The sequence below is a fragment of the Panthera uncia genome (genome assembly GCF_023721935.1).
Source record: "Panthera uncia isolate 11264 chromosome B3 unlocalized genomic scaffold, Puncia_PCG_1.0 HiC_scaffold_1, whole genome shotgun sequence".
NCBI classification, from domain to species: domain Eukaryota; kingdom Metazoa; phylum Chordata; class Mammalia; order Carnivora; family Felidae; genus Panthera; species Panthera uncia.
This window is the reverse complement of record NW_026057582.1, coordinates 60,372,895-60,400,417: the sequence shown is the minus strand read 5'-3', so window position 1 is coordinate 60,400,417 and position 27,523 is coordinate 60,372,895. Positions and strand designations below refer to the sequence as shown.

The following is a 27,523-nucleotide window of genomic DNA, read 5'->3' as shown; positions in this document are numbered from 1 at the left end:
TGACTATTGAATAAGTGGATGAAAATACTTGATATTCTAATTGTGCTTAGAAATATATGGTTCACTCATTCATTCTTGAGTTTGAGAAAACAGACCTTAAATACACAGTCTGAAGACTCATGATCTGAGATTTTGCTTATGTGGTCAATTTCATCAACATCATTAGGATCCAGAGCACTGCCCTCTGTCTCTTTGCATTTATCTTCTGATTACTTTAATAATTGTGGAAATTCTGTTAATTTCCTTCTACTTGCCATTATAGTAAAAACAAAGAAATCTAAACTATTAACTGTAATCATCATTGAAAGCCTTAAAAAAAAAAACTCTAAAGATGGTGTCTCTCTAGACCCTTATATCTTCTTAAAAGATAATGCAATACTTTGGGCAATGTTATGTGAAAACAGAAGGATCCTCACTTATTTTATTGTTACATATACTATTACATTCTTCTAGGTGTTTCCATCATCATTCCATTTCCTTACTATTTTAGTCTTTTAAAGCACAGTTGCAAATAGTTGATTAGTAATAATTAAATAGTTGCTGGGATGATGAAATAAAATATTTCAAAAGATGTAGGAAAAATTAAATCAGAGATCCCATAATGTATCTTAGAGTTATAGAAGGGTCCAGTGGACCTCTATGGGAACTGAAAAATATGAGTTTTATTCTATTTTGAAAAAGTAAATTTTCTTTTTATCCCTTGGAGAATATTAAGAGACTAAAAGTCATGAAATATCAATCTTTATAAAGTTAGCACTGCTCAAAAAAGAAACCCAAAGCTAAAATTTTGTTTAATGGACTCATGTGATATCTCTAGGGTTAAAAGATCATAAAACATTTTCAGATAAACTCATGGGGGAGAAAAGTATTTCTTAGAGAACTAAAAACTTTGTAAAGGCCAACTGTTCCATCAATCTAGATCACAGGGGCAGAGTTTTGGCCCATGCTTTCTTTGGTGGAAGTGCCACTTATTCCCCCAAAGGGCTAGGTCATGTGGCTTTTTTTGTTCTTGAATATCCTCTCAGGCCACAGATAATTGGTCCAGGGGTAGACAGTTTTGAATACAAATTATTCCTTTTTCATATTTTGAATTGTAATAAACACGGGACACTGGAGCCAAAGAGATAGGTGAGAGCTAGCAGCACACAGACCCCAAAGTCTTACACAAAACTAAATTGCAAAGAAGGAGAAAAGAAGACATTTTCAGAGAAGTCAAGCTATGAGCAGAATGAGGCGTATATTCAGAATCCAGATGACATGGCTCAGTGTGACAGAGTGACAAAACCTGGCTGAACTTCCTGCAATTTGAATTACATTATTTTTTTTAATGTTTATTTATTTTTGAGAGAGACAGAGACAGAATGCTAGTGGGTTAGGGGCAGAGAGAGAGGGAGACACAGAATCCAAAGCAGGCTCCAGGCCCTGAGCTGTCAGCACAGAGCCTGACGTGGGGCTCGAACTCATAAACTGTGAGATCATGACCTGAGCCCGAAGTCGGACGCTCAACCGACTGAGCCACCCAGGTGCCCTGAATTACATTCTTTTATTTTCTTTTTTGAAAATTTTATTTATTTGGGGGGGGGTAGGGGGCAGAGAGAGAATCCCAGGAAGGCTCCATGTGGAGCCCTATAAAGGAGCTCAAACTCATGAACTATGAGATCATGACCTGAGCAGAAATCAAGAGTCAGGTGCTTAACCAACTGAGCCATCAGGCACCCCTGAATTATATTCTTTATAACAACCTTTATGTAAGTTAGAGTTGGGTTTCTGTTTCTTGAAAGCAACAAATCCCTAAAACAGAAATTAGTGCCAGCAATGGGGTTGCAAGTCACAGACTCTGAGTGAAAATGAAGAACTAGCTGTGGAGTCAAGGCAGAGGGATAAAGGCAGGAGTGACAGAAAGGATTCCTTATTCCATGGAAAACTGGGTAGTATGGAGGTAAGAGTTGGCAAAATAGCTAAACAATTGTCTAAAATTTCTTGGGACCCAAACCACATGTCACTAAAGGACAAGCTTAGATTTAAAAGTTGTCACATGTCAAAATGTAGGATTAATTCCCTATGGACATGATTAAAATGCAGTGGCAAAAAGTTTTCTATACCCGGTTGGCTAAAAGCAGATAGGGAAAAGCAGAAATTACTTATCTGTTTCATAAAGGTAAGACTTTTCTAATGAGATTGTTGAAGATGATGTCCAGATACCATTCATGAATTTGGAAAAGCTCAGGGCTCAGGAGCCTAGCAATTGAAAGGCTATCCAGTAGTAGCTGGAAACCCAGCCCTTTTCCTCAGGATAAACATATTGATTACTATCACCCCTGCTAGCTCCCAACCCTTAGTAAATCACTTCCTTAGACTGGAGGGGAGGGATTTTTAGGGGTAGACTGAGGTGGAAGTGCTTCCTGTTTTGCAAAACCTTTTCCACTTTTCCTCCTTTATTCTCTTGAGGACCGGGCCATTAAGAACAATGGGTCTAAGAGGAGCCAAACAAAAATCCTGAGGAAATGGTCATTAGGTAGCCTGGTAATTAAAGAAGCAAACTTACCCACACAGAAATTCCTAGCATTGACTTTCAGTCAAGGATGTACTCAAGAAAGATGGTGATTGAAAACTCTCTAAAATTCTGGGGTAGTTATCATCAGAACCTTAGTCTTGAATAAGCACCTATGCCAACTCAAATCAACATGGTGTTTAGTCCTGGTCTTTTTTGGAGGCTTGAACTCAAGTAGAAAGGATGCTGGCACCGGACAACACTTACTGAAGTGGAGAGAGGAGGCCTGAAGGGGACAATGGTAAAAGGAAATCCTTCTAGTGGACAGATCCTAGGACTGTTAGGCATGATTTGGGAACTTATTCTACTGTCAAGAAGGTCAAGAAACAGACTCAAGACATTTATTTCGGGGCAGACTAGTGACCAGTATGTGATCCTGTTTTCTAGGTTTCTTCTCTACCTCTAAGTTAACCTCATTTTTACTTTTATTGACTTTTTTCCTGTTGTTACTGGCATGATGGTAGTAAATGTGCCAGTAAACCCAGAGGAGGTCATTCTGGCAGGATGATTACAATGACCAGACTGTAATGGAGACTGAGCATTACATATACTGGATTACGCTGGGCAAGACGATCTTGAAGGATGAGTTGCTCCACAGAGAAGAAATATAGTGGTTAAAATGTTAGTAGAATCAACCTAGTCCACAGCTACTTCTTGGGAATGATTTCAAAGCCCCTATTTTTTACCAGGTGCCCCCATTCTCAAAGCTTCCACAAATGGTTGTGCAAGGTTGTGTGCATACTGTGTATTTCTGTGAGGTCCTGCCCCATCATCCTGGCCACAACTGATAGAGACCCCTGATCACACTGAGTGAGATCTAAGAGGAGTTGTGAGGTTCTGCAGAGTTGGGTTCGAGTTTGCACCATGTCAACTCAAAGGCATGAATGCCAAGGCTATGGAGACAGGGCTAACATGTCACCCTGTATGGAGTAATGAAGTTACTATCAAGTAGTAATGAAGAGGCCTTCAGAGAAATCAGTTCACAGAGAATAAGGCAGTCACATAGATGATTAGGGGTAAGAGAAAAAGAACGAAGAAGAGAGACAGAGGGAAAGAGAGGAAGAGGGAGAGCAGAAAAGAAGGAAGGTAGGGCACAGAGAACTAGACATAGAAACAGTCAGAGGCAGCTAGAGACAGAGAGAGATGAACTGTTGGTGACCTCCTAGGTACCACAATGTCCAGCTATACTTCTTATAATTAAATTCCAGATTTTTTGATTCAACAAGTTCCTATTTACAAGCTATTTTAGGTAGATTTGATTCTTGCAACCAAAACAATTCTTGACCTAAACATCTGCTCCTTGACTGTAGCTGCATCTTTTCAATGATTAATTTGCAACTATAGAAATACATATGCTGCCTAACATAACTGGGACACTGTAAAAAAGTGAGGCTGTCAAGAGAGAGGGACTATTTGTAACGTCTAAACACTTTCAAAGACAGACTTGGTTTTATACTGGAATAATAGCTAACATTTACTGAGCACTGCCCTTGGGCCAGTTTCAAAAGCTGTATATGCATGATCTCACCTATTCATGACAACCGTAGGTTTTATTATTATCAATGCCATTTTACCGATAAAGAAATTAAGATACAAAGAGAGATTAATTTGCTAAAGGTCACACAGTAAGGGGATAAAGGTAGAGTCTACTGTTTATTTACATTAAAGTTAGCATTTGGAAAAAAAAGTATGCATTCATTTAAAATTCATTTCAGTTGGTAAATTCTTCTTGCCTATTACGTATAAAGTACTGATTTAAACAAAAAAACTGGTTGACACTGATGTTACAAATATAAAGTCCTTTTAAATATCACTATTCAAAATAAATCGTCCTTTCTGTGGCATGTACACACACACAAAAAGATGTGCTTTGAAATTAAGTTTTTCGGTTTCCAAAATACCTCCTTTAGAACAGAAGGGGACACTTTCCAACAATGCTGTTTTCCACACCTTATAGCCATTTCAAACTTCACTGGAATATCTGCAGATGACCTGCTGCAGGCCAGACTCTCATGAAAAGAACCTTGATTTCAGAGAAGGTAAGTTACATTGATAAACACATATCCACTTAATTAACTGCACTGTAAGTATATAAAAAAAGTAAAATGACAAGAATGAGAGGAGTTTTTCATGGAAGGTGGTGGGTAGCCATGGAGTCTGCTTCTCTTGATTTTCTGAGCAGGGCTTGTCTGAGGGCACTAATTTTTTCATCAAGTTCAGCCAGTGAATAATTCTGCTGTAAACAAGAATAGAAATTGCTGAATAAGACTCTGAAGTATCTTAATGCAGATAAAGGGCTAAATGAACTAGAAATACTGACAATACAGTAAATGTCTTTTTTTTCCTTCATAAGAGTAATTTTTAAATGTTTTTATTATTATTATTATTATTATTATTATTATTATTTTGAGAGAGAGAGAAAGAGAGCGTAGACACATGAGTGAGGGCAGAGACAGGAGGAGCAAGCTCTGTGCTATCAGAGCAAAGCCTGACAAGGGCCTCGAATTCTTGAACCATGAGATCATGACCTCACTCAAAACCAAGAGTCAGATGCTTAACCGACTGCACGACCCAGGTGCCCCCATAAGAATAATTCTTAAATTGAACTATTTATGTTGGCTATATCAGATAGGCAGAAAATAACAAGGCTTAAAATATTTCATACTTTTTTTCTCTTTCCTAATGAGGAAGCTCTCCTGGATACTTCGAAAGGATTGTAAAAACTTTTCTTTAACTGACTACTCTCACTTTGAAAGGATTGTAAAAACTTTTCTTTAACTGACTACTCTCACTTTGAAAGGATTGTAAAAACTTTTCCTTTAATTGACTATTCTCACAGTAAAAAAAATTAAACTTTAGGATTAGCTTAACTGCTAGAAATTCTCTTTTGATGGATCAACTGCAAGCAACTACCTCTCCTGGAAAACACGGATGCTCTCAGAAATTTCTTCAAAATTTTACAAAAAAAAAATAAGTAGAAAACTATTCTTCAAAAATAAACCAAAAACTTTTTTTTAAGTTTTCTCCAACTTTATTTTTTTTAATTTTTTTTTTTTAACGTTTATTTATTTTTGAGACAGAGAGAGACAGAGCATGAACGGGGGAGGGGCAGAGAGAGAGGGAGACACAGAATCGGAAGCAGGCTCCAGGCTCTGAGCCATCAGCCCAGAGCCCGATGCGGGGCTCAAACTCACGGTCCGCGAGATCGTGACCTGAGCTGAAGTCGGACGCTTCAACCAACTGAGCCACCCAGGCGCCCCAAGTTTTCTCCAACTTTAAATTTACATTACTACCATTAACAGCTATGAGAACCTCACTAATTAAGATTCAACTAATTAATATAGTAGGACTGTGGACAGTGGTAGGCTGAAGTCAACCTCTGCCAAACATCCTTTTTTGATTTAGATGCTGCTAATTAGTAGGGTCAGCAAAAGGGGGAGGGGCGGGTGGGGTGCCTGGCTGTCTCAGTCTGTAGAGCATAGGGCTCTTAATCTTGGGGTTCCTGAGATGGGGGGGATTTAAATTACCTAGCATTTATTATTTTTCTGCATTTGGTAATTGATACATTCTGCCACAATTAACAGCTAGATACTTTCACATTTATATGACTCATATGAATCATTCCTTACCCTTGAAATAAAATTATTTAATTCAAGTTCATTAATTTATGCTGCACTTTTTTTTTTTTTCAATCTTGAATCCCAGGGTATGATCTAAAAACAACCAGTGTAGAAACTTTACTGATGAGAGGCATAAAATTTATCCAACTATTTCAGAAGCCACAATGAGAATTCAGTAACTTACTTGAGGTGGTTGTACTTTTCTTCTTTTTCCAGAAAAGCTCTAGATAAAAAGAAAGTAAGTAATCAATGCTTAGAAAATATAAACAATTTTCCTTTATAGAATACTGAACACAACACAGAGAACCCTGGCAGAAACAAAGCCCACAGAACTCATCAAGCACTATCTGCCACTGATATCTGTGTCCTTGTATCTTGGAAGATAGTCTCTAAAAGATGATCTTAAAAGTATATAGTAATAGGGTGCCTGGGTGGCTCAGTCGGTTAAGCATCTGACTCTTGATTTCTGCTCAGGTCATGATCTCAATGCTCAGGAGATCAAGCCCCGAGTTGGGCTCTGTGCTGACAGCAAGGAGCCTGCCTGGGATTCTCTCTCTCCCTCTCTCTTTCTGCTCCTCCTCTGCTAGCACTCTCTCTGTTCTCAAAATAAGTAAATAAACTTAAAAAAAAAAAAAGTATATAGTAGTGACATCAAAGCAACATGCTCCTCCCTGGCTACACACACATTCCCATTAATTCCCAGCTTCTAATGAGGGGGAATAATTATGGAAGGAGATGCTGTGGGGACTTTCTCTACTTAGTTTCCTTTCTTATAGCCTTTCAGGATACTGAACAAGTGAAGCAATAGAGGAAAACAGAATTTGGAGTACCAGGTGAAAACACACACATGTACACACATCCTTGGTTGACTCTGATGATCACTGTGGTTGTCTGTACAAGCAGCTACCCACTGCTCCTCTATAGGACTCAGGGGAATGCTGATCGTATCCCACTGGTCTTGTCAGCGACTAGAATGGACATGGGCCCAGTTCTGGCCAATGAGTAAGAAGAGGTTTGCTGGAGACTCGGGAGAGAGCTTCTGGAAAAAGCTTTCTCACTTCTAAGAGAAAGCCTTCAGAAGAGGCAGTTCCTCTGGACACTGCTGTGTCTGAATAGGACACCTGAAAGTAGCTGTCTTGCAATCTGCCACTGGGGGAAAAGCCAATACCAAGCAGAGCTGAGGGGGAAAGAGCCCAATTCTTTGACAACCATGATTTAGCCCAAGAACCAATTAACCCTGAAGAGTGTACTACCATTGAACTTCCTACTTTGTAAGATAATTTCCATGCTGTTCAAGCCAATTTAAGTTTAAATCTCTATTACTTAAGCTGACAACATTCTCACTGACATGCTGCTGAGCCTTTTAAACCTTGACCAAATTAATTTCTAGATTTTCTTAGTTTCACAGAATCATAAGCTTCTGAATGGCAAATTAGTATATCGGTATATTTGACAAAGAAATTGTCAATGTAGGTGGCAAAAATTTCTCATGAATATTTCTGACCACTAAGATTTAGAATAAAAGGTAAAAACTTTCATTTTCCTTTGTGTCAAAAGCTGTTTCAAAGAATACTGAGGTATGCTTCTTTATCAGTAGTTACAGTAAGTGGGAAATCATGAAGTGTTGTAATTGTTTTTTTTTTTAATGTTTATTTATTTTTTAGTGAGATACAGAGTATGAGCAGGAGAGGGGCATAGAGAGAAGGAGACACAGAATCTGAAGCTGTCAGCACAGAGCCCGACTTGGGGCTCAAACCCATGAACTGTGAGATCAAGACCTGAGCTAAAATCGGACACTTAACCAACTAAGCTATCCAAGTGCCCCAAAGTACTATAATTATTAAATATGGGGGGAAAGGTGTTTATATAAACAGGTTCCTTCCTTTGCCAAACTAAGCTGGATACCTGTGATGGGCCCATAGGCAGGTAAGGGCTTAAGGTTTAATTTTGGTCAGATGACTCCTCAGTCTTCTACCTTCCCAAGGGGTGCCTTTTTACACACCTGATTAAAATATACTTCCCCTTGTTTTCCTAACAGTTTAGTCTATTAAAATATTGACAGTTTCCATGTCATTGAGCAATCAGATTATTATTATATCACAAAACCAAAGTGAGAAGTATCAGAATGAGGAGAATAAGGACATCAGATTCAGTAACTTAAAAACAGTAAAATGTGGTTTTGGGGGGCTTAGTTTAGGTGTAGGGTCTTAAGTATTTCTTCCATTGTGGTCCCATCCCACTACTGTGATTCAGATTTCTTCTTGGTGTGGACAATGATCTATTTCCTAAACTATCTTTCTGGACTCTAATCTCTAACTCAAACTTCATAATGCCACCAGACAGGAACAAGTTTCTCTTTCTCAAAAACTTAATTGTGCACCAGTGACACCAGAATTGCAAACTGGTTAGTGTGACCTTCAAGGCCCTCCAAAATGTGTTTGCAGTTTTATATTCTAGCCAGATCCAGTTACTACCTCACGCTTCAGGCCCATGACACACTTTCACACGTACATGGCCTGTGCACATGAAGTTGACTCCCTTCTTCCTATACTTACCTTCAGAACCAGGAGTTGCCATTACAGACATGGTTAAGGATCCACCTAGTCAGTGCTTTGGAACAAAGGTAACACACCTTCAAAAGTCCAGTAATGAACTAGCAGCCAAACCCTATCCATTCACACATTTATTCAATGCCTACTATGGTCTATGTGTTCAAAGATGAACAAGACACAGTTCCTGCCCTTCAGAGGTTCAAAATATAGTGTAAAAAACAGATGTGTAAACATGTAAGTGGTAAGTGCTATAAAATGAACAATGCTATAAAAATGTATTTGTGAAGCATGTTATATTTACGGTTTCAAGGGTCAAAATTTAAAATCAGTAATAATTCTTTGGAAATACTAATAAGGATTTTATCTTTTAAATGTCTATTAAGGGATGCCCTTAAAAATTTTAAAACATTATCCCATTCAAATCTTATCATGTTGAATGTGAAGAATGAAGACCTTTAGAACTATTACTTTAAAAGGTACAACAAAACACTAATCTCTGTTGTAATTCCTGCTTTATATACATTGTTTTGGAGTTTTATGTGTTTCATAACTGAAAAGAACTTTACGTAACTTACTTTTGTTCCTGAACCAAATGCAATTTATATCTTTTTTCCGTTAGCTTTTCCCTTTTCATATGCTGTGCTTCAATGTTACCCATGATAACCAATCTCTGTTCAACTATGAGTCTTCCCTGTGTTTAGAATTCATCTACATGTAAGTCTGGAATAAACACAGATAAATATTCTCAGAGTTCAGAATTCAGTTTCTATAAAAATTCAATCCATAAGAAATATAATGGGCTCAATTTTCCCTTACTAAGTTTATTTTATGTTTATTTATTTTTGAGAGAGAATGCACATGAGCAGAAGAGGGGCAGAAAGAGACAGGGAGACATTCCAAAGCAGGCTCCTCGCTGTCAGTGCAGAGACCTACATGGGGCTCAGACTCACGAACTATGAGAACATGACCCAAGCAGAAGTCAGTCACTCAACTGACTAAGCCACAGGCACCCCTCCCTTACTAACTTTAGAAGCTAGAAGACTGTACAGTGTATGTACTCTTTTCTATACACTTTTGAAAGATATGTAGAAATATGTGATTTCCATACGTGTACTCCCAGCATGAGGATGGTGAGAGTGATGAGTATATGTCCTCTACAGGGTATGTGTTTTAACTCTGCCCATGTCCACAGATGTTCCTAGAGCCGGACCTACCTTAAGCGAAGAGTGTGGCTCCCAGAGATGGCACATTCATTCTGTTTAGGAGGGGTGAGTGCCTGTGCCATTGGGCCTGTGCCATGTTTATTTATAGGCCTTAAGGATAGAGTTAATCTGAATGTTTAAACCTTTTCAGTGTTTTGTCCTTCCTTGTAGCTCACTATTAATTTGGACTTGTCATTTGTAATACTAATCCAGAAGTGTTCCTTCTAATCAAATATATATTGTTTAACATATCTGGAAATATATTTTTAGAGTACTAGTTTTATCACAAGTATGGCAACCTAACACATACAGGCCAATCCTGTTTGCATGTATAATGCTTCCTGCTCCTAAAGTTGTCACCAAGTTTCAGACTTCAGGCCTCTGACAATCCCAGTGTTCTTTTACCCATTCTGTGTTTTAATTATCACCTCTACAGACTTTCCCAATTATTTGAAGTATAAGTCCTACTCTTGAAAAGTTTACCTGATGTTTCTATCTGCATATCCTGATATGACTTTAAATTCACATTTCCTCCCAAAATAACTCCCCCTCCAGATTTTCTTATTTCTGTCAATGATAGTATAATTTTTCCAACCAGAAAATTGACTCACCCTTGCTCTATGCCTCTTGCATTAATCTTTTCTATTCTCACTCTCTTGTCCTTAGTTCAGAATCTCACTTCATATCTAAGCTAGTATAATAATGTCTCCTTATTCTTGGTCTCTCCCTTTTCATTTATCTCGCAGAGTATTAGATAAATCTTCTGAGTAACTTGCACAAGTCTCTTCCCTGCTCAAATGCTTTCAATAGCATTTAAACTTTAAATGCTTTAAACTTCTGGGTATGGTATTTAAGGTCTTCTACAATCTGACTAGTCTACCTCTTTAACCAAAATAGTCTAAACATTCTATCTTGTGTATAAGACATCCCCAAAACAAGATTATGATTTGAAGGGCTTGTTCTTTTGTTAATCAAGTTCAGTAACAGGTGGATGTTAAGCTTTATAAATCAAAAACAAAGAGAATAATGATGGAGCAAGGTCTCTCTGGAGGCATCCAATACTACGATATTCTCTGTTAAGATCAGTTCTGTTGTTAACAAGAGCTATATTAACAAAGTATGAAATTGAACTAGAAAAATAATCTGCCTAGGAATTACTTAATGAAGGCAACTTGAATGGAGAAAAAAAACTTATGGCAGACTGTTTTAGGAAAAAGCATAAAATCTTTATCAAGTTTTCTAGGAAGATACATTCAAAGAACAACCCTAAAAGTGGAAAAACCTTTGCAATTATGTAATATAACCAAGAAATTTTCTAAATTAGACAACTGAAGGCTAAAGGAATTATATGACTTATCCACATTTTACATATGACACAGTGTATTCATAGCTGGTTTCTGAAACTAAGTAAATGCAGAGTTACTGAGGTTTTTACTACGTGCTAGACAGTGTGCTAAGTGCTTGACTGGTATTACCTCATTTAATCCTTGCTTCAGCCTTTAGAACTTCAATAAACCTTATTTTACATTTGAAGGAAATAAATCACTAAAACTCTTTCTCTAAATTCTTGATCTTTAAGCTTCATTGCTCACTTTTGTTATATAAACCTGCCTTCTTCATCTGGAAATACTTCTTTACCTTACTCGAATACCTAATTCACCACTTTGGAAAAATTGCTGGTTTACCTAAAATAATTTTAAATATATTTTCACCAGTGACTTATAAATGATTCATGCTAATATGAGTTACTTTACATAGTTTTTCTGACCCAGGAGTTTTAGTAAAATTTTCACTAAAAATTTAGTAAATTAAAACATTTTGTTCACTTTTAGATGACATTTTGTTCACTTTTAGGTGAAAAGTTCTAATATGACACTGCTTTAAAAAAGAAAAAAAGAAAAAAAAAAAAAACAAAATAAAACCTCAGAAAAGGCAGGTGTATGTATAATCACCCCAGAAGACTGAGTAAAATAACACAGTGAACGCAGGGTCACTTGTCTGAAACCTGCTGATGTGACAAAAAGAGACTTATTAGTACAACGCCGTTTCTTAAAGTCCTTGGAAAAAAGGGTAAAAATGAATGAATGAATAAATAAGTGCCAGAGTTGAGGAATTAGACAAGCATTGACTAGTCTTTCAAACAGTTTGGTGGTTAAGCTAAAGAAAAAGGGTGGCAGATTGAGGTGTTTGTTTGTTTAGTATGGAGGAGAAATGTAAACATGTATGAGCTGAGGGAAGGAGTCTGGACAGTGAGGGATTAAACAGACAGAAAGGATAACTGACAGAGCAGGGTCCCAGAGGAAGCCTTTGTTCCATAAGATAGCATTTTCGTAAGTGACAGGATTGACAACTACCTAGGCTGATATACTATGCCATGAAAATGGCTGAAATTTGAGAATTTGGGTAATGTTTAATAAAACTACCCCTTTAAAAAAAATTATGAGTCTAAATACAAAATTCAGAATCATAATTTTTTAAAAAGTAGGTAATTCCCTACATATGACTATGTTTATCTTTGAATTATTATTATTTTTTTTACGTTTATTTATTTTTTGAGAGACATAGAGAGACAGAGCACAAGTTGGGGAGGGGCAGAGAGAGAAGGAGATACAGAATCCGAAGCAGGCTCCAGGCTCCGAGCTGTCAGCACAGAGCCCGATGTGGGGCTCAAAGTCACAAACTGTTGAGATCATGACCTGAGCCGAAGTTGGACACTTAACTGACTGAGACACCCAGGCACCTCTATCTTTGAATTACTAAAACAGTGTTTCACATGGGGCACCTGGGTGGCCCAGCTGGTTAAGTGTCAGACTTCGGCTCAGGTCATGATCACGGTTCATGAGTTCAAGCTCTGCGTCGGGCTCTGTGCTGACAATGTGGATGGAGCCTGCTTTGGATTTGGTGTCACCCCTGCTCTCTGCCCCTCCCCTCTCACGCGCTCGCACGTGCTCTCTTTCTCAACATTAAAAAAAACAACAACCCACCAGTGTTTCACATATAGCAGATAAATGAGTGAATTGTTATATGATGAAGCATCATAAAATAAAATATTTATTTTTTTAAAGACACTTATACTTACTACAGAATGAAAATATTCAGGAGAGATGCCTTCCAATTCAAGGATTTTATCCTCAAGTTTTTTAATTCTCTGATAAATGTCTCTTGGCACTGGACCACCTAAATACATTTAAAAAAATTCTGAGATTCTATTGAATAATTCTTCTTACAATATTTATTCTTAAAATACTATGCAGAGAAACTTGTGCAGAGGAATGGGAAATATTTAAGCCTCAGAAGATAACGAACAAGAGTAAAATAAAATGAAATCCTTAGCTCATATTTTTGTGTTATACACTGTGGGATATATTATATTACACCTCTCCCCAAGCCCCATTTATGCTTCCTATATTTCTAGAAGATTTGTTATATGTTAAATTTATTACATGCTACTGAATAGTTCCTGTATCGGACAATTTGTACTTCTGATAGATTTTGATAGTTACTTGTGAGGAGAAAAATGCATGGGGACAACAGACCAATTTGGTGATTGCAATGTCTTTATCACTTTCAATTTATATTTCTCCCTACATGCCACATTTTCCCCTTTAACCTAAAAGAATGTTTAGGAGCTTCATCATAATTCCTAACAAACTTTCTGTGGAGGGGGAAGATAAGTTAAAGTTATTCAAATTTTAATGTTATGATTATATCCCAAATCCTTTTATTTCTCAGTACATCAATATGACCATTTTGTCTAGACCCCCACCATCTCTGTCTGGATTACCACAACCTCCAAACTGGACTTCTTGTTTCTGCCTTGCTCCCAGTCTGTTCTCAACACAGCAATGATCTTTTTAAAATGTAAGTCAGATAGTGTCATTTGTCTGCTCAAAACCTTCCAATACCTTTGCATCTCACTCAGACTAAAAACCAGAGCCTCTACAGTAGTATATAAGGTCCTAAACAATTTGGACATTCTCCCCACACCTTTATCATTCTAGCCATTTGGTTCCTTTTTTTCTGTTATTTGAGTAGGCCAAATACTCTCACAGCTTTAGCACCTGTGGTTCCCTACACAAAGCTTTCTTTCACCAACTTTAGGTCTGGGCTGAAAAGTTACCTTATCAGGAAGGACTTCTCTGACCACCCTTTAAAAAATACCAACGCTAAACCTCGCCACAGACACACTCCCTATTCTTTCCCTTATTTTATTCCAAACCATTACTACCACCTCCATATATTACTACTACAGTCCATATATTTTGTTTTATTGCCTGTTTCTCCACTTTTATGTGAGCTCCAGGAGGGCAAAATGTTGTTGTGTTTATTGGTGTGGCTGTGCAGCTTGTGCACTGCACAAACCTAGGAATCATCAGTTCACAAACAGGTGCTCAGTATTTACAGACTGAACGAATATATAATTAGATAATCATTATGCAATTAAAGCATACAGGCAAATTTTCTATCAAAGGTATCAACTTTTGTTGATGTTAAGTATGAAAACTCTAGAAATGGGTTTCTTTTTTCAGAATTTTTTTATCTTAGGATCTTGGTTGTTCTTGCTCTTGAGTACAGCAAAATGAGTAACTTATTCAACTTTGCTCTTGCTGCCCCCTTTACCTAGAATGTCCTCTGCCTCACCTCTGTATCTTTCAAGAGTCAGTTCAAACTTCACTGAATCAGTGAAGCACTGCCTGAATCTCTTCATACGGAGGCTCCTTGTGCCCCACCATGTCCTTCCTTCATAGCCCCCATAACATTCCACTTCAGCATTATTCTTTCTCCCAGACTGTGAAGTTCTTGAAGCTAAGGACCGCAGCTATATCATTTCAGTCCCCCTTGTGTCTAAAATAGTACTTGGCACATAGTAGACATTCAACAGATACTTTTCATAATTAACTACTGGATACTATTAGACTTAATAAGCCAATCAATCCTTTTATCTAGTTGTTTTTTTAAATGAATTTACTTCTGGGGGAGGGGTTAACATTTAATGCTAATCTCTTATTACCCTCAAAGATTTACTCCTTCTCATCTTCTATCTTCTACTTCTATCCGGCAAATACTCCAGCTAGACTGGACTCAGAAATTCCCTAACCATATTTTTGTGCCTCAGTACTTTTTGCACACGGTGTTCCCTCTTTTTGGAATAATTTGCTCCTGCCTGCTGACAAATTCCTACTAATCCTTCAAGGATGCAAATAACACTTCACCAGGGATACCATCTCTCGATTTCTCCTGAGAGTTCTGAACACTAACTTTGTGCCCACTGTACTTTGCATACATCTGAAAAGGGAAATGAGCAATCGTTCATTTAAAAACCTCTTGAATACCCGTTTTTTGCCAGACACTGCGCTAAGCACAAAGTAATGAACATGGCAGACAGTTTGCTCTCACAGACCTTACTATCTAGCAAGGGACATAGATATTAAACAAACACAACTGTGCTAACTGCTGTAAAGGAGGGCAGGGAGTACCACGTGCTACTGAGACTACACGAAAGGGCAATCCATAACAGTCTGGGATCAGGAGGGGAAAGCATGGGCATAAGAAAAAGCCTTGGTAAAGGCCCTAAGGACAGCAAAATGAGTAGGAGCTGGGAAGCCCAGAGGGGGCTGGAACTGTAGGAGTACATCGTGCTATTTAAAATTATAATCCCCTCCCATCCTAAGCTCCTTTCTCTTCTCTTGGTCAACCTGCTTTTCTCTGTAGCTCTTCTTGTGTAGCATATATTACTAGAATTTTTGTTTACATGTATTCTCAGTGCCTAGAACAGTACCTGGCTTACAGTAGGAACTTAATACCTATTTGTGGAATGAACATATAAGTACTAAGTTTGGTATGCATGTAAGGGCAACAGGAAACCATTAAAGAATTTTTAACTGGGGAGCAGCAAGATCAGATTTGAGCTTCAGAAAAAGCAGTTTGGCCATTGGTACAGATTTGGTCTTGAGGAAGAAGAGAAAGAAGACTAGTGGCAAAGCAACCATCAAATATCCTTCCATCAGTCTGAGGCAGAGAACAGTGACTTCAACTAGAGAAGCAGCTGTGGAAGTAGACAGAAGTGGGTAGGTTTGAGAGATATTTAGAAGACAGAATCAACAGTTATCTGGTGACTAAATGAGAAGGGAGACCAGCTTTACAGCCAGTTGAGACTGAGGTTTGATTTCGAGTTGTCATTACTACCTTGGGCCTGTTGCTTGAGCTCTCTGAACTCAGTTTCTTCATCTGACAATAACAGCACCAACACCTCACAAAGGTACTGTTAAATATTAGGTGACTTGACATGTATAATACTTTGAGTGACTGGCACTTAGTATTATTCAATAAATGTTAGTTCATTTCCCCTATGGTATTTACTTAGTTATATGCTTCTCCTCACTGAAAGATCTTTGGGGAATAGGATCACATTTATCAATACTTGGTACCTAGCACAGTGGGTGATAGTCATGGTTAAGTTATGACACTGGTGGCAGGAAAAAGACTACATTAATTTTCAGCCATGACTTTAATAAACTGAGAGTGTCAGGATCTATTTGGAATCTGTTCCCTTTCTACTAACAGTCTCAAATTGGTGAGAAGTGCAAGAGGAGGAAGAACCTGAACACATGAACTGTAGATTCCTTGAGAGTAGAGACTATGCTTTGTTCATTTTCATACCAACCAGAAGCATGTTTTGTACGTGGCAAGTGCTCAATGAAAATTCTGTGACTCAACAAATTGTGTAGTTTAACTACTTGCAAAGGTACCTTGTTAGGGCACTGCCCAGCACTCTGCTTACCCGTCTGCAATCGCAAGTGAGCCTCAATATTTTGTAGTCGTTCTTCTACAGCCTGATTACCACAATCTCGGAGCATGCTGTTAGGTTTATGACCTGACCCTTGAATTCCTTCAGGTCTAGTCTGTGGTCCATATGTATTCACAACTCTAGAAACTAAATTAAGAAACTTTGAAATGTAAATTTAATACGCTCCAAAGTCAGAAATTCTATCTCCCTAACAGTACTTTATAAAGACCATCTAACCAACCCAAGTATGAAGGCAAGACTTTTTTTGTGTTTTAAAATAAACAAAATTTAGATAGGAAGGTGATTTCTATTCCATTTTGTTTATAATTGAGAATAAACTTCTGTCAGTGATGAAGATATGTAGTGGATACTTACCTTTTACATGACTTTTAAATCCCGGGTAAGGAGTAAAAATGGCATCAGTTCTTGCACAACTGTTTTCTAAGGAGAATTTAGATGAGTATAAGTTTAAATATTTTCCTTGCTAAGTGAAATAAGCCATACAGAGAAAGACAGATACCGTATGTTTTCACCCTTATGTGGATACTGAGAAACTTAACAGAAACCCATGGGGGAGGGGAAGGAAAAAAAAAAAAAAAGAGGTTAGAGTGGGAGAGAGCCAAAGCATAACGGACTCTTAAAAACTGAGAACAAACTGAGGGTTGATGGGGGGTGGGAGGGAGGAGAGGGTGGGTGATGAGTATTGAGGAGGGCACCTTTTGGGATGAGCACTGGGTGTTGTATGGAAACCAAGTTGACAATAAATTTCATATATTGAAAAAAAAAAGTTTAAATATATTCTTAACTTCAACTATATGAGATTTTGAGAAACTTCCAATAATTCATATTAACATGCTACTAATAAAAGAATTATCATTTCAAATAACAGTAATTAAATTACCATCTTATTCAGGATAAAATTTAGTGACCTTTACCCTCTAAAATTTATAAGCTTTAATTGTACCTAATTTTTACATTCACAGAAAGAAAAGTCCTCAGCATTCAGTGGCATAATTTAATATAATTTTTTAACAAATACCAATATCTACCCAAACCATCTGGACCTTTGGAGAAAATACTTTATATATTATAGAAAGCATTTTAATTTTAAGCCAAAGAGACTTTATTCCCTTTATTTCATCACAGAAATAAATAGAACTCATTATTTTTACCGAAATGCCTTTTAAAAAAATACAGCATTTTGATATTACTTATTGGTCAAATTAGCAATCATCTAATAAAAAGGATTAATTATACATTTAACACATTTTAATTTCAGAATCCCAAAAGCTATCTATCTCTTTCCAGACTGTTCCTGTCTAAAGGTACAATTTTAGGAAAAATAAATTGTAAAAATTTGTTCCAATTTTTTTCTAAGCTGAAAGGCATAGCTTTTTTTTTTTTTTTTTTTCCTCAAATTAGGTATCAAAAAATTAATTACAAACCCAGGGGAAAACTGGAATAATGTTAACCTAACATGAATAAATTTGAAACATAAGTGTGTCAAATATTATGAAATTACACTTAAAATGACATTAAGCCATGCACTGCAGTAAATTTCCTGAAAATTTCCCCTTATTTTATAATAAAAAATAGATGGTAAAAGAGATACTGAGGGAAACTTCTTTTTTTCCCTATGGAAACTGATTTTCAAAAAAAATATGTTTTGTTTCAGTCAGATTGACAGGTATCAAAGGAATACACGAACACATTATAATACATTCATATTTTTTCAGAGTTTCCTTAACAGTTCCGCTGACAAATTAAATTATGTGAATATTCTAAATTTATCTTTTATATAGATAGTAAACAGAATCATTTTCTTTTTCTTTCCTTTTTTTTTTTTTTTTTTGAGATACCTCAATATACGTTCAAAGGGCCATCACTTCTCCATTCTTTTTCTAACATTTCATGGGGCTAAGGGTTAAAAAAAGAAGCTATCATCCATTCCAGAGTTATATTCCATGTATATAGATTAACTGACCCATCAGTGAGAAATTCAGCATGGTGTGAAGATAGTGAATGTATGAGTGCTAGCCACTCTCCACAGCAATTCTTGCTAGCACTGTTTTGAGCCAGCAAGGGATTGAATGGGCCAAGGAATCCTGCTGAGCATTTCAATTCTTGTCAATTTCTATCCCCTGGTGGTTTATAATAATAGAGTTAGCAGGGAGAACAGAGGAATAACATTAGTGACACATGTGCTTGTTCCCTCAACAAACCCTTTCTCATGGGTTGCTTGCCGTTGGATGGATTGCAATACCTGAGATTTTGCCACTATTGCACCTGTTCTGAAAAGCTAACAGGAAAATTTACTAAGCCTAGAGATATGCATGTATAATGTTAATAGCAGAAAAGGCTGAATTCAGGACCCACTTGAGCCTGTATTATTTCATTATTAAGAGAATCAGTATACCAATGTAAGTGTCAATTCTAGGTTCATCTCACAATTCTGTATTCATAATAATTAGCTAAGAGATGGTAGAGGCAACAAGAAAAATGTTCCTTCCAATTAGGAACTCTTCTCCATAATTTTTTCTAAGAACTACTTGTTCTGATTATTACTATGATGCCTGAGTAAGATCTATGCCAGTGCTTTGCAATATTTTGTATACTGCAGCATACCTGCAGATTTGTAAATATACTATAGCACCAAGTGGAAAGGAAAAGGAGAATCTGATAAAAAGAACAGCAAATGCATGCACTGTGAGAGAAAGGAAGAAAGCATAAGACACCACAGTCTTCATGACAATTTTTTTTATCGTGACAGAAAACATTTCAAACAGCTCATGAGTAGTGAGAAAACTGCTCCCTCTTGAGGAGTATTAACTTTACTAAGTTCACTTTATGTATTAACATCATAATTTCAAAAGTACATTTACAGGCTTGAAATTTATATAGCTTAGTTCCTTCTTGGGAGACTAAGCAACACTGCCACCCACACTTCATCTTCATTTCTAAAGGAAATTTAAAAGAATCTTCACCTGTGGTAGCCCTTGTGTGTAGCATTTGATCTTTGCATAACTAAAATGAAACCTGTTTTTGCAATGTAGTGTATTATTAAACAGAAAGAAATTCTGCTGCCTTAGCTTCTAAATAAACCTGTGAAATAAACTGGTTTAATGTTATTCATTTTTAAAAACAAATGAAAAATCAGAGCAACTGTAAAAACTGTGCTTAAAATCCTATGAAAATTAACTTCTTCGAGGTAGTTACCTTGATTACAATCAATAACATTGCAAAATTCCCTCACGTTGTTTTCATTGATTTCAGCTTGCTTTCTTTCAATAAATGCAGATATTCGTCTGTCAATCTACAAACAATAAGTACGCATGTTTTAACAATTCAAGCATAAGATTTTAAAAAATAATACCCCCCCCCAAAAAAAACAAAACTTCTTACTTCTGCTTTTCCAGCCTTTATTTGAACTACTTCTGGATCAACATGGATCTGTGTCTTTTTCACATCTCCTAAATCACAATCTTTGTGCTTTTCTTCCTCTTGTAGGTCACTAATGGGAAATTTGGCATTTACTTCATTCTTATTCCCCATTTCTGTTTTTTCTGTCCCTCCAACAACAGTTGTATTCTCCTCTTTAATCAGAGGCTGAAGTTTTGCTAAAAAAGGCTGAGAAAAACACAATTCCATCTGCAGAGGTTCAAACTAATCAAAATTAATTACACATTTAATATATTTATATAAATTTCTGCTAAGTAAATGCAATATTTAATATCAAACAAAATATAAAAAGTTGGCATATCAGGATACATAGATCTGATCACATGTGTTTGCTGTTCTCTGCTATTGTGACCATTATCATTTGCTATAAATCTGTTTGAAAGAAAGAAAGAAAGAAAACCTGAGGAAATTTAAAATTTTCTTTGAGGGAATCATTCTGTCACTCATCTTTTATTTTGTGCCAAATCAAAGCCTCAGCCTCTGGCACCAATGCCACTTAATTAACATGTCATTCAAATGCCTCCTCAGAACACTAAGGCTTAGTATTTTTCCTCCTTAACATGAGAGCCAGTGCTCTCACTCAGCAAAGCCCTGCATTATCACTGTATCACTGGAGATTCTCCACTTGAAACTGCAGTTGGCCAAAGTGAATGAGACAGCATAGATATGAAATATATAGGTGTTATGCTGAGTGAACACTCAGGCTTTTCCTGACATGGCAAGATACCTTCTTGGGTCACGAAATTAAATTTTTAAAAAGAAAATAAAAACTCCCAAGTTCCATAGCTGAAAAGAGATATATCCCTATCATTCACTATACTGGAGGGAATTAAAAACAAAACAAAACAAAAAAACCCTATTGTATAACGTAAATTATCCCACAATTCCCCCCCCCCCCCCCCCAACAATCAGGCCTCAGTTGAGTTCTACAACTCATTATTTCTGTCCTTTAATCTTAGGGTTAACTATTTCAATATGAAACAGAGTTAAAATTTCCCATAAAGTCACTGAACAGAGGGTTGAAAATCAATGTTTACTCCATTAATCAAAACACACCAGTACTGGTCAATGTTCCAGTTATTTTTTCATACCTATAATTTTGCTTCTGTTGTTTACTATATACCAACTATTCTTCTGAAACCTTATAACATCCTAATAGCAATAAAATGACCAATCCAAACAGTTCTTCCACTTACCTTTTGACACTTCATATTATATACTTTGATTAGAGATAAACTGCAAACTTAACATCAGTTATAACTGCAGAGACGGAAACTGGCAAATAACTAGTTCAGTTATTAAACTGAAATATTATAAAATATAGCAATACTATTATAAATAATTCAATGTTGACTTCTAATATAAGGGATGAATTATTTCAAACTGTTAAGAAAAAGAAAAGATAAAATAGTGACTGGCTACTTACTAAGATGAGACATTAATGTCACAGAAATTACTTTCTTTTTAAAAAGTATGCTGAAACTGTTTAATTGCAATAGACACTCCAGGATGTGTCATGCTGGGATAATGCCACTTCTTGAACCACTGAAAGCACTCCATGAGCCTCCAAACTCACCCAAGGCATGGAATCATTATCATAGCATGACACACACCTGCCGTGTCTTATTGCTTAATTATAACCCACCATAGATGCTACTGTATTGAATTTTCGGCACAAGTCTAGAATTGAATAGAATTGCATTCATTCAGTCTTCATAGCCACATTGGCCTATTGGACTATATTCCTGAGACTGTCCAGATCACTATGGAAATGAACAGATTTAGATCTAACCTGGCTGAAGTAACCTTTTATTGATAACACTATTAATACAGTGTTAAGACGGACCTGACAAATACTCTAGTTTATAATTTAACTGCAATTAATTTCTATTCTCAATACTGAATTAACATTTTTAACAAGAAATTTACCTGTAAATATAAAACATGTTGTTCAAGTGCACTAAAGAGCAAAGTGGGCTGGAATGCCGAGAGGCTCTGGAGCTTGTTCCAATCGATTGTAATTTTCACCACATCATCTCTGAGGTTAAGCTTCAAAGGGGCAAACCAGCGACATCACAAAAATTACACGATTAAGCTGAATATATGGGATGTCACAAAAATAATATTTCTTTAGAGTAACATGCCTATTTAGCTCAAAGTTATCAGGTTTTTAATGATACATTAAAATGCTCTACCTAGTTACCATTTTAAAAGGCCAAGAAAGGTGCAATTTTTATAGAAAAAAATCACAATGACATCTCATTCTAATTTTATTCTTGGGTCTGTGTAATGGGACCATCTCACAGGTGAAACTGTCCAGGAAAGATGGAAAGATAAGGCTTTTTTTGATACTTCATTATCTAAAACCTTTGGATGAGAGGCAAGAAAGCCTTGCCCTTTTCAGTACTTCTAGCTCAGAGCATTAAACAGAAGGGGCAGGTACATTTATGCAAGTTCTGATATAAACATTTCTTTTTGTTAAATATGTACATAAAAACATAACTGACATACATCATTACTCTGATGTTTTCTGAATCACATTTTTATCATTTTCAACTTTAACCAATTTTTAAAATAATTTGGAACTCAAGATTATTCATACATATTATAAAATCTAGGGATAAACTGCAGCATGTTTATTTACTTCAAATAAAAAAACAATTACTTAGCTGTGGAATCTGAAGTGAAAAACAAAAACTTTTCCACAACACTGGCCAAATCTTTGGTTAAATAGTATTTTCTAGTATTGTGTGAGGGCTTATCATATAAAACTTCTTATAAGTTGGCTATGTGTGACCTGTTAGAATAAAATTATATACAGAAAACTACCAAGAACCCAAATATAAAATTAGTATCAAAATTAGTGAAAATTTTAGAAGGAAAGCTTCCATATTTAGGCTCTTAAGTAAATAAAAGTGAACCATAATAAACTTTTCTAGGGACATGTGTTTATAGCATACTATAAAGATATGCTGCATCATAGAATTATTTTTTCAGAAATCATTTATTAAAAGTTAGTCCTATTTTGTACAAAATAAAGGCAAGTGTTACATTAGTTCAAATACAGATGTTATGAGTTGTGATTATAATAAAACAAAAAGACGAATCACTGAATAAAGAACCAGAGACCCAAAGTTACCAAAAAGGCACTATACTCAATGAATACTATATGACAAAAATTTACCACCCCCACCCTTTGCATGAGACAAGAAACATTTAAGGTCCATATTAGATACGTATAAAGAAATAGAAGTTTTGTATAGACTGCACTGGCAAAGGTTAGTTTATGTTAACTAAGGTTTTACATTAAGATTACTGCATTAATCTTAGTTTATATTATTTAATGCCTGTAAAAATTTCATTAGACAACAACTTACGTATGGAAGTAAACTATTACTATACTTCTACAGTCCTGTAAGAGATCTATAGTTGATAATAAATTTATGTGTTATTCATAAGAGAGTTATCCCTAAACACTAGTCATAATAGAGTTTAGGGATAACACAGATAAATCCTCAACCAAAGCAAAACATCAAATTTTCTAGAGAAAATAACTTACAGAAAATAAATCTTAATGTTGGGATCATATTCTTTCAATTCAGCATGATTATGTAAGCCTTCCAAGCACAATTAAAAATATTTGGTCTTTCAAGAAAACCACATGATACAAATTAACTTTAAAATTATCCCAATAAAAATAAATAAATAAATAAAATTATCCCAATATATCCAACTATTTACTCAACAATTTCCCTATTAGTAATATGAGTTCTATGCATTTTTATCCTACAGAACTTGTTATTGTAAACCATTCACTCAAAAATGTATTAGTTCGATATTAATATGGCCTATACAAATATGCATTTTCAGTAAAAACTTAAATTAATATGATACTCCAAGCTAACAATAAATAATGCTTCAGCTTGGTAAAATGGACCATGGAGAGGCAAGCAAGAAGGTTAAAATCAGTAAATCTGAAATCTGGGATAGAAAATACTTTTTAACATTCAATTTCGTTTCTTACTGAGGAGAGCCAACAATATAATGATACTATGCAGAATGAAATTAGGCATATTGACATTTTTTTTGAAACTTATAATTAAAAATACAGCCTGCAAACTTGTTGCAAAAGTAAATAGTGATTTCCTCCGGGAGCAATTTGATAAGTATTGTGGCTTTCATGCTTATCTTTAAAGAATACATCTCAAAATATAAAGAGTAATATCAAAATGGTTAGCATTGTAAAAAATGGTTAGCATTTAATTGATGAGACAAGGATTTAATTTTTGACACTTGTATAGATGGTCCCTTCACTGTGTCATGTAAACTCGCCAAATATTTACTCCTAACATTTTTGACAAGTGACATAAGTAAACTTTAATCACATCTCTATTTGTACCTTCAGAATATCTGAATGTTTAAAATTTTTAAATGAGTTGTAAAAATTCAGTATGCAAAACATTTCAAAAGAAATGTTTAAATTATTTCTTAATGTTACTTTAAAAAATATCTCATCACTAAAAAAAAACCTTATGTAAATTATAGATGAGCAAAAACTTTTTTCATCCTGACATTTAAATATAAATAAACCTTACAATTCCAATGTCATAAAACATTCTTAAAATGTTAAACCAGTACAGGTCTTCGGTGATAAGACTAAAATATTTATGTCCCCCAGTCTTTAAAATTTTTTTAGTAAGTCCGTGGCAAACAATTGAGTTCAAAAGTTATAACTTTTATCAGATTCTATTAATAACTTCCATTACACCAAACTAATGTTCAACTTGGAGTAGTACTTTTTGCAAGTCGCGACATATTAGAATTTCTTTTAAATACTGAAATAACTTAAAAAAATGTATTCTCTATCTACCCACGGCTTTTAAAAATAATGTTTTACCAATCAGACAAATGATCTATTTTTATAAAGGAAGATAACATTATCTTCGACACAAAAGTCTGCTACCCGCGCTAGTACCAACCCCATAACAAACATTTAGAACTAGAAAATATTCCATCTAAAATATGAGAGAAGATTTCCTTTTTAAAAGCAAACAAACGTATTTTCAAGTTGTTTCTCATTTAAAATATGCTTTGCATTTTACTTCATGAAACGTTAATAGTCACTTAATTGTAATAGAGTGTAGGGAGTACTTTTATTTAAGCCCAATTTATTATGATATATCTGCAGAGGTTATTAGCCAGTTAAATTAGTTAATAATTAAATGACGATTAAACAACAGTTCCCGATGCAAACTGTTGTCAACCGTGGCTAACTCATCCAACTTTATGCAAGAAGTATTTAGATTAATTCCTTTTATTTTCCTCCTTGTATGAAAGGGTAAGAGATGCACACAACGACCAGAAGGAAAAAAAGAAAGAAAACCAAGTGACTCATTACAGCAAATCACTCAAAAAAGGCTGAGAGCTCTTTTCCAAAACTCTCAGGCCGCGCTAGCCTATCAATTTCTCTAATGAATGGACTGAAGGAAAGAGAGTCCTACGCGCCAGGCGCCTTCCCAACCTACACAGCTTTGTACACATTCATTCTCTCCAAACATGTTCTCGGAGCCGGGTTTTCCACTTACACTCTCCTCTCTCACTCTTGGGGAGAAGAGCTGCAAGGAAATCTAGTCTGCAACCCATCCTGAACTAAGTCCGTACGGCCATCCTCGCTCCGACCGACGGCTGCTGGGCTCGGGCTCCTCCTCCGGCCTCAGTTACTCAGGCCGGATCCCGGCCGGCGTCCTCGGCCCCCCGCCTCCGCTAGAGGAAAAAAGGGGGGAGGGGCCGGATAGTTCCCATACCCCTACTCCCACAGACCACCACTCACTTGTCCCACCAGGCTATGCAGAGAGCGAAAGATTTCGCAGAGCACCTCTTGGGAGAGATTAGGGCTGCAGCTCCGTTCCAAACTCCTGTCACCACTGCTGGAGCGACTAAGCTCAGCTACAGCAGCCATGACACCTTCACAGGCTACCCCCGCCACCACCGAGTTGTGCTCACAAACCCACCCCCTCCCGCTTTCGTCTCTGGGAGATGACGTAAAAACACAGCGTCTCATTTAGACTCGGCTTTCGAGGACCCACTCTCTCGTTGTGACTGACAAGCCCGTGCACCAATCAGGTGCAGCTATAGCGTCACACAGAGGACTGGGAGCGGGGAATTGTAGACCTGAACGAGGTTGCAGAAGGTATTTGGGTTGGTGATTGGAACTGTGGTCCACTGAGTGTTAGCATCTGAAGACTGTCTTGGTTCTTAGATGTTGCTTATCAGTGATGGTAAGAGGAAACATAGTTAAATGTTAGAGTTTTAGAAGTTAAATTTTTAAATTAAAAGTTAAAATTTTAACATGGCGCTGTGAAATGGTCTGCAGAAAGGTCGGGGATACAGCAGTGCCCACACCTGCTTCTAAACATTGGAAAACTGTTTCACATAGAATTGTCATACTTAGAACATTACAACCTTGTAGAATCTACAGGGTTGTTTAAAACTTACACAAATTAGCGTCACTAATATTTCATGCGAGGGAGCGGAGGATAGAAAAGAACAGTAAGATGCTTTACTATGCCTCATTTACTATCAAGGGAATGACGTTAATTACTTTAAATCTGCAAAATAATTATGTCAAATTTTAAAACGCGCATCAGCTGCTATTCTCTGGGTGATACTGTAGAGACGCTCACCCTAAAACTTTCAAAGTGAGACACTGTCAATACAATTCTAACCCTTTAACCCAAGTAATTGCCTGCAACACAATCTTTGGAATTAGAAGGAAGGCACAAATCCGAATTGAAATTTGACAGAGTATTATTCATCAGATTTATTAAAACATATTTGAAGGACTTTCAATCTTATAGTCAGAGTCTAACATTAAAAAGTTTTGTTGTCCAGTTGAAGAACACAAATTTTAGAAGAATTTTTAATGTTAAGCTCTATTCAAAAACAAAACACATCAGTGTAGAGATAAGGGATAAGGGATTTAAAATTCTTAATTCTAATAGTCTAATGCATCTACAGTAGAAAAAGCAAAGGTGGAAACTTGCACAATATGTATTCTTCAGTTTTAGAGTAGGCTGAATGAAAAGAGCAGAATAGGCATCAAGAAAGTGGAATAGGGGCAGTAGGGATAAAAGAATGCCTTTGACCTGTCCCTTGGGAGCCTCTTAATTAGGCTTTCATTTCCAAAGATCAGGAGGCTTGACAGGATCTTGAGAAATCCTGTCTGTTTCCTTGTTCACAGCAAGATATACAATTTATAATCCAGCCTGTGTCTAGAAACATCCAGAGAAAGATTTCACAATGTGTAATCCCAAATTGAGCAACCTTCCCATTCAAGGCACTCATCTCCATAC

At 36.3% G+C, this 27,523-nt stretch overlaps 1 protein-coding gene across 8 annotated transcripts; it reads right to left on the bottom strand.

Moving 5' to 3' along the window:
• MBIP (MAP3K12 binding inhibitory protein 1) lies at positions 1–26,188 on the bottom strand. Of its 8 annotated transcripts, none has more exons than XM_049612874.1 (9): positions 26,002–26,186; positions 22,101–22,220; positions 20,115–20,339; positions 19,929–20,025; positions 17,088–17,153; positions 16,707–16,859; positions 13,005–13,102; positions 6,356–6,394; positions 1–4,787 (listed from the first exon to the last, which is right to left on the bottom strand). In XM_049612874.1, exons 1-9 carry the CDS (start codon positions 26,128–26,130, stop codon positions 4,680–4,682), a joined length of 1,035 nt encoding a protein of 344 aa, XP_049468831.1. In that variant the 5' UTR covers positions 26,131–26,186; the 3' UTR covers positions 1–4,679. The 8 variants fall into 8 exon arrangements, 7 of the variants coding, with proteins under 7 accessions (XP_049468831.1, XP_049468832.1, XP_049468833.1 ...); XM_049612875.1 differs by having other exon boundaries at positions 1–4,784; XM_049612876.1 differs by having other exon boundaries at positions 26,047–26,186.
• Positions 26,189–27,523: the final 1,335 nt, after the last annotated feature.

Bases quoted from the DNA above. Each gene is read 5' to 3' on its own strand.
- MBIP (XM_049612874.1), bottom strand. From the start codon at position 26,130: ATGGCTGCTGTAGCTGAGCTTAGTCGCTCCAGCAGTGGTGACAGGAGT. The intron at 20,340-22,100 runs GTAAATTTCTTG...TGTTTTTCTCAG, and splicing joins AACATGTTTTATATTTACAG to CCTTTTTTAGCAAAACTTCA. The intron at 20,026-20,114 runs GTAAGAAGTTTT...TATTGTTTGTAG, and splicing joins TAAAGGCTGGAAAAGCAGAA to ATTGACAGACGAATATCTGC.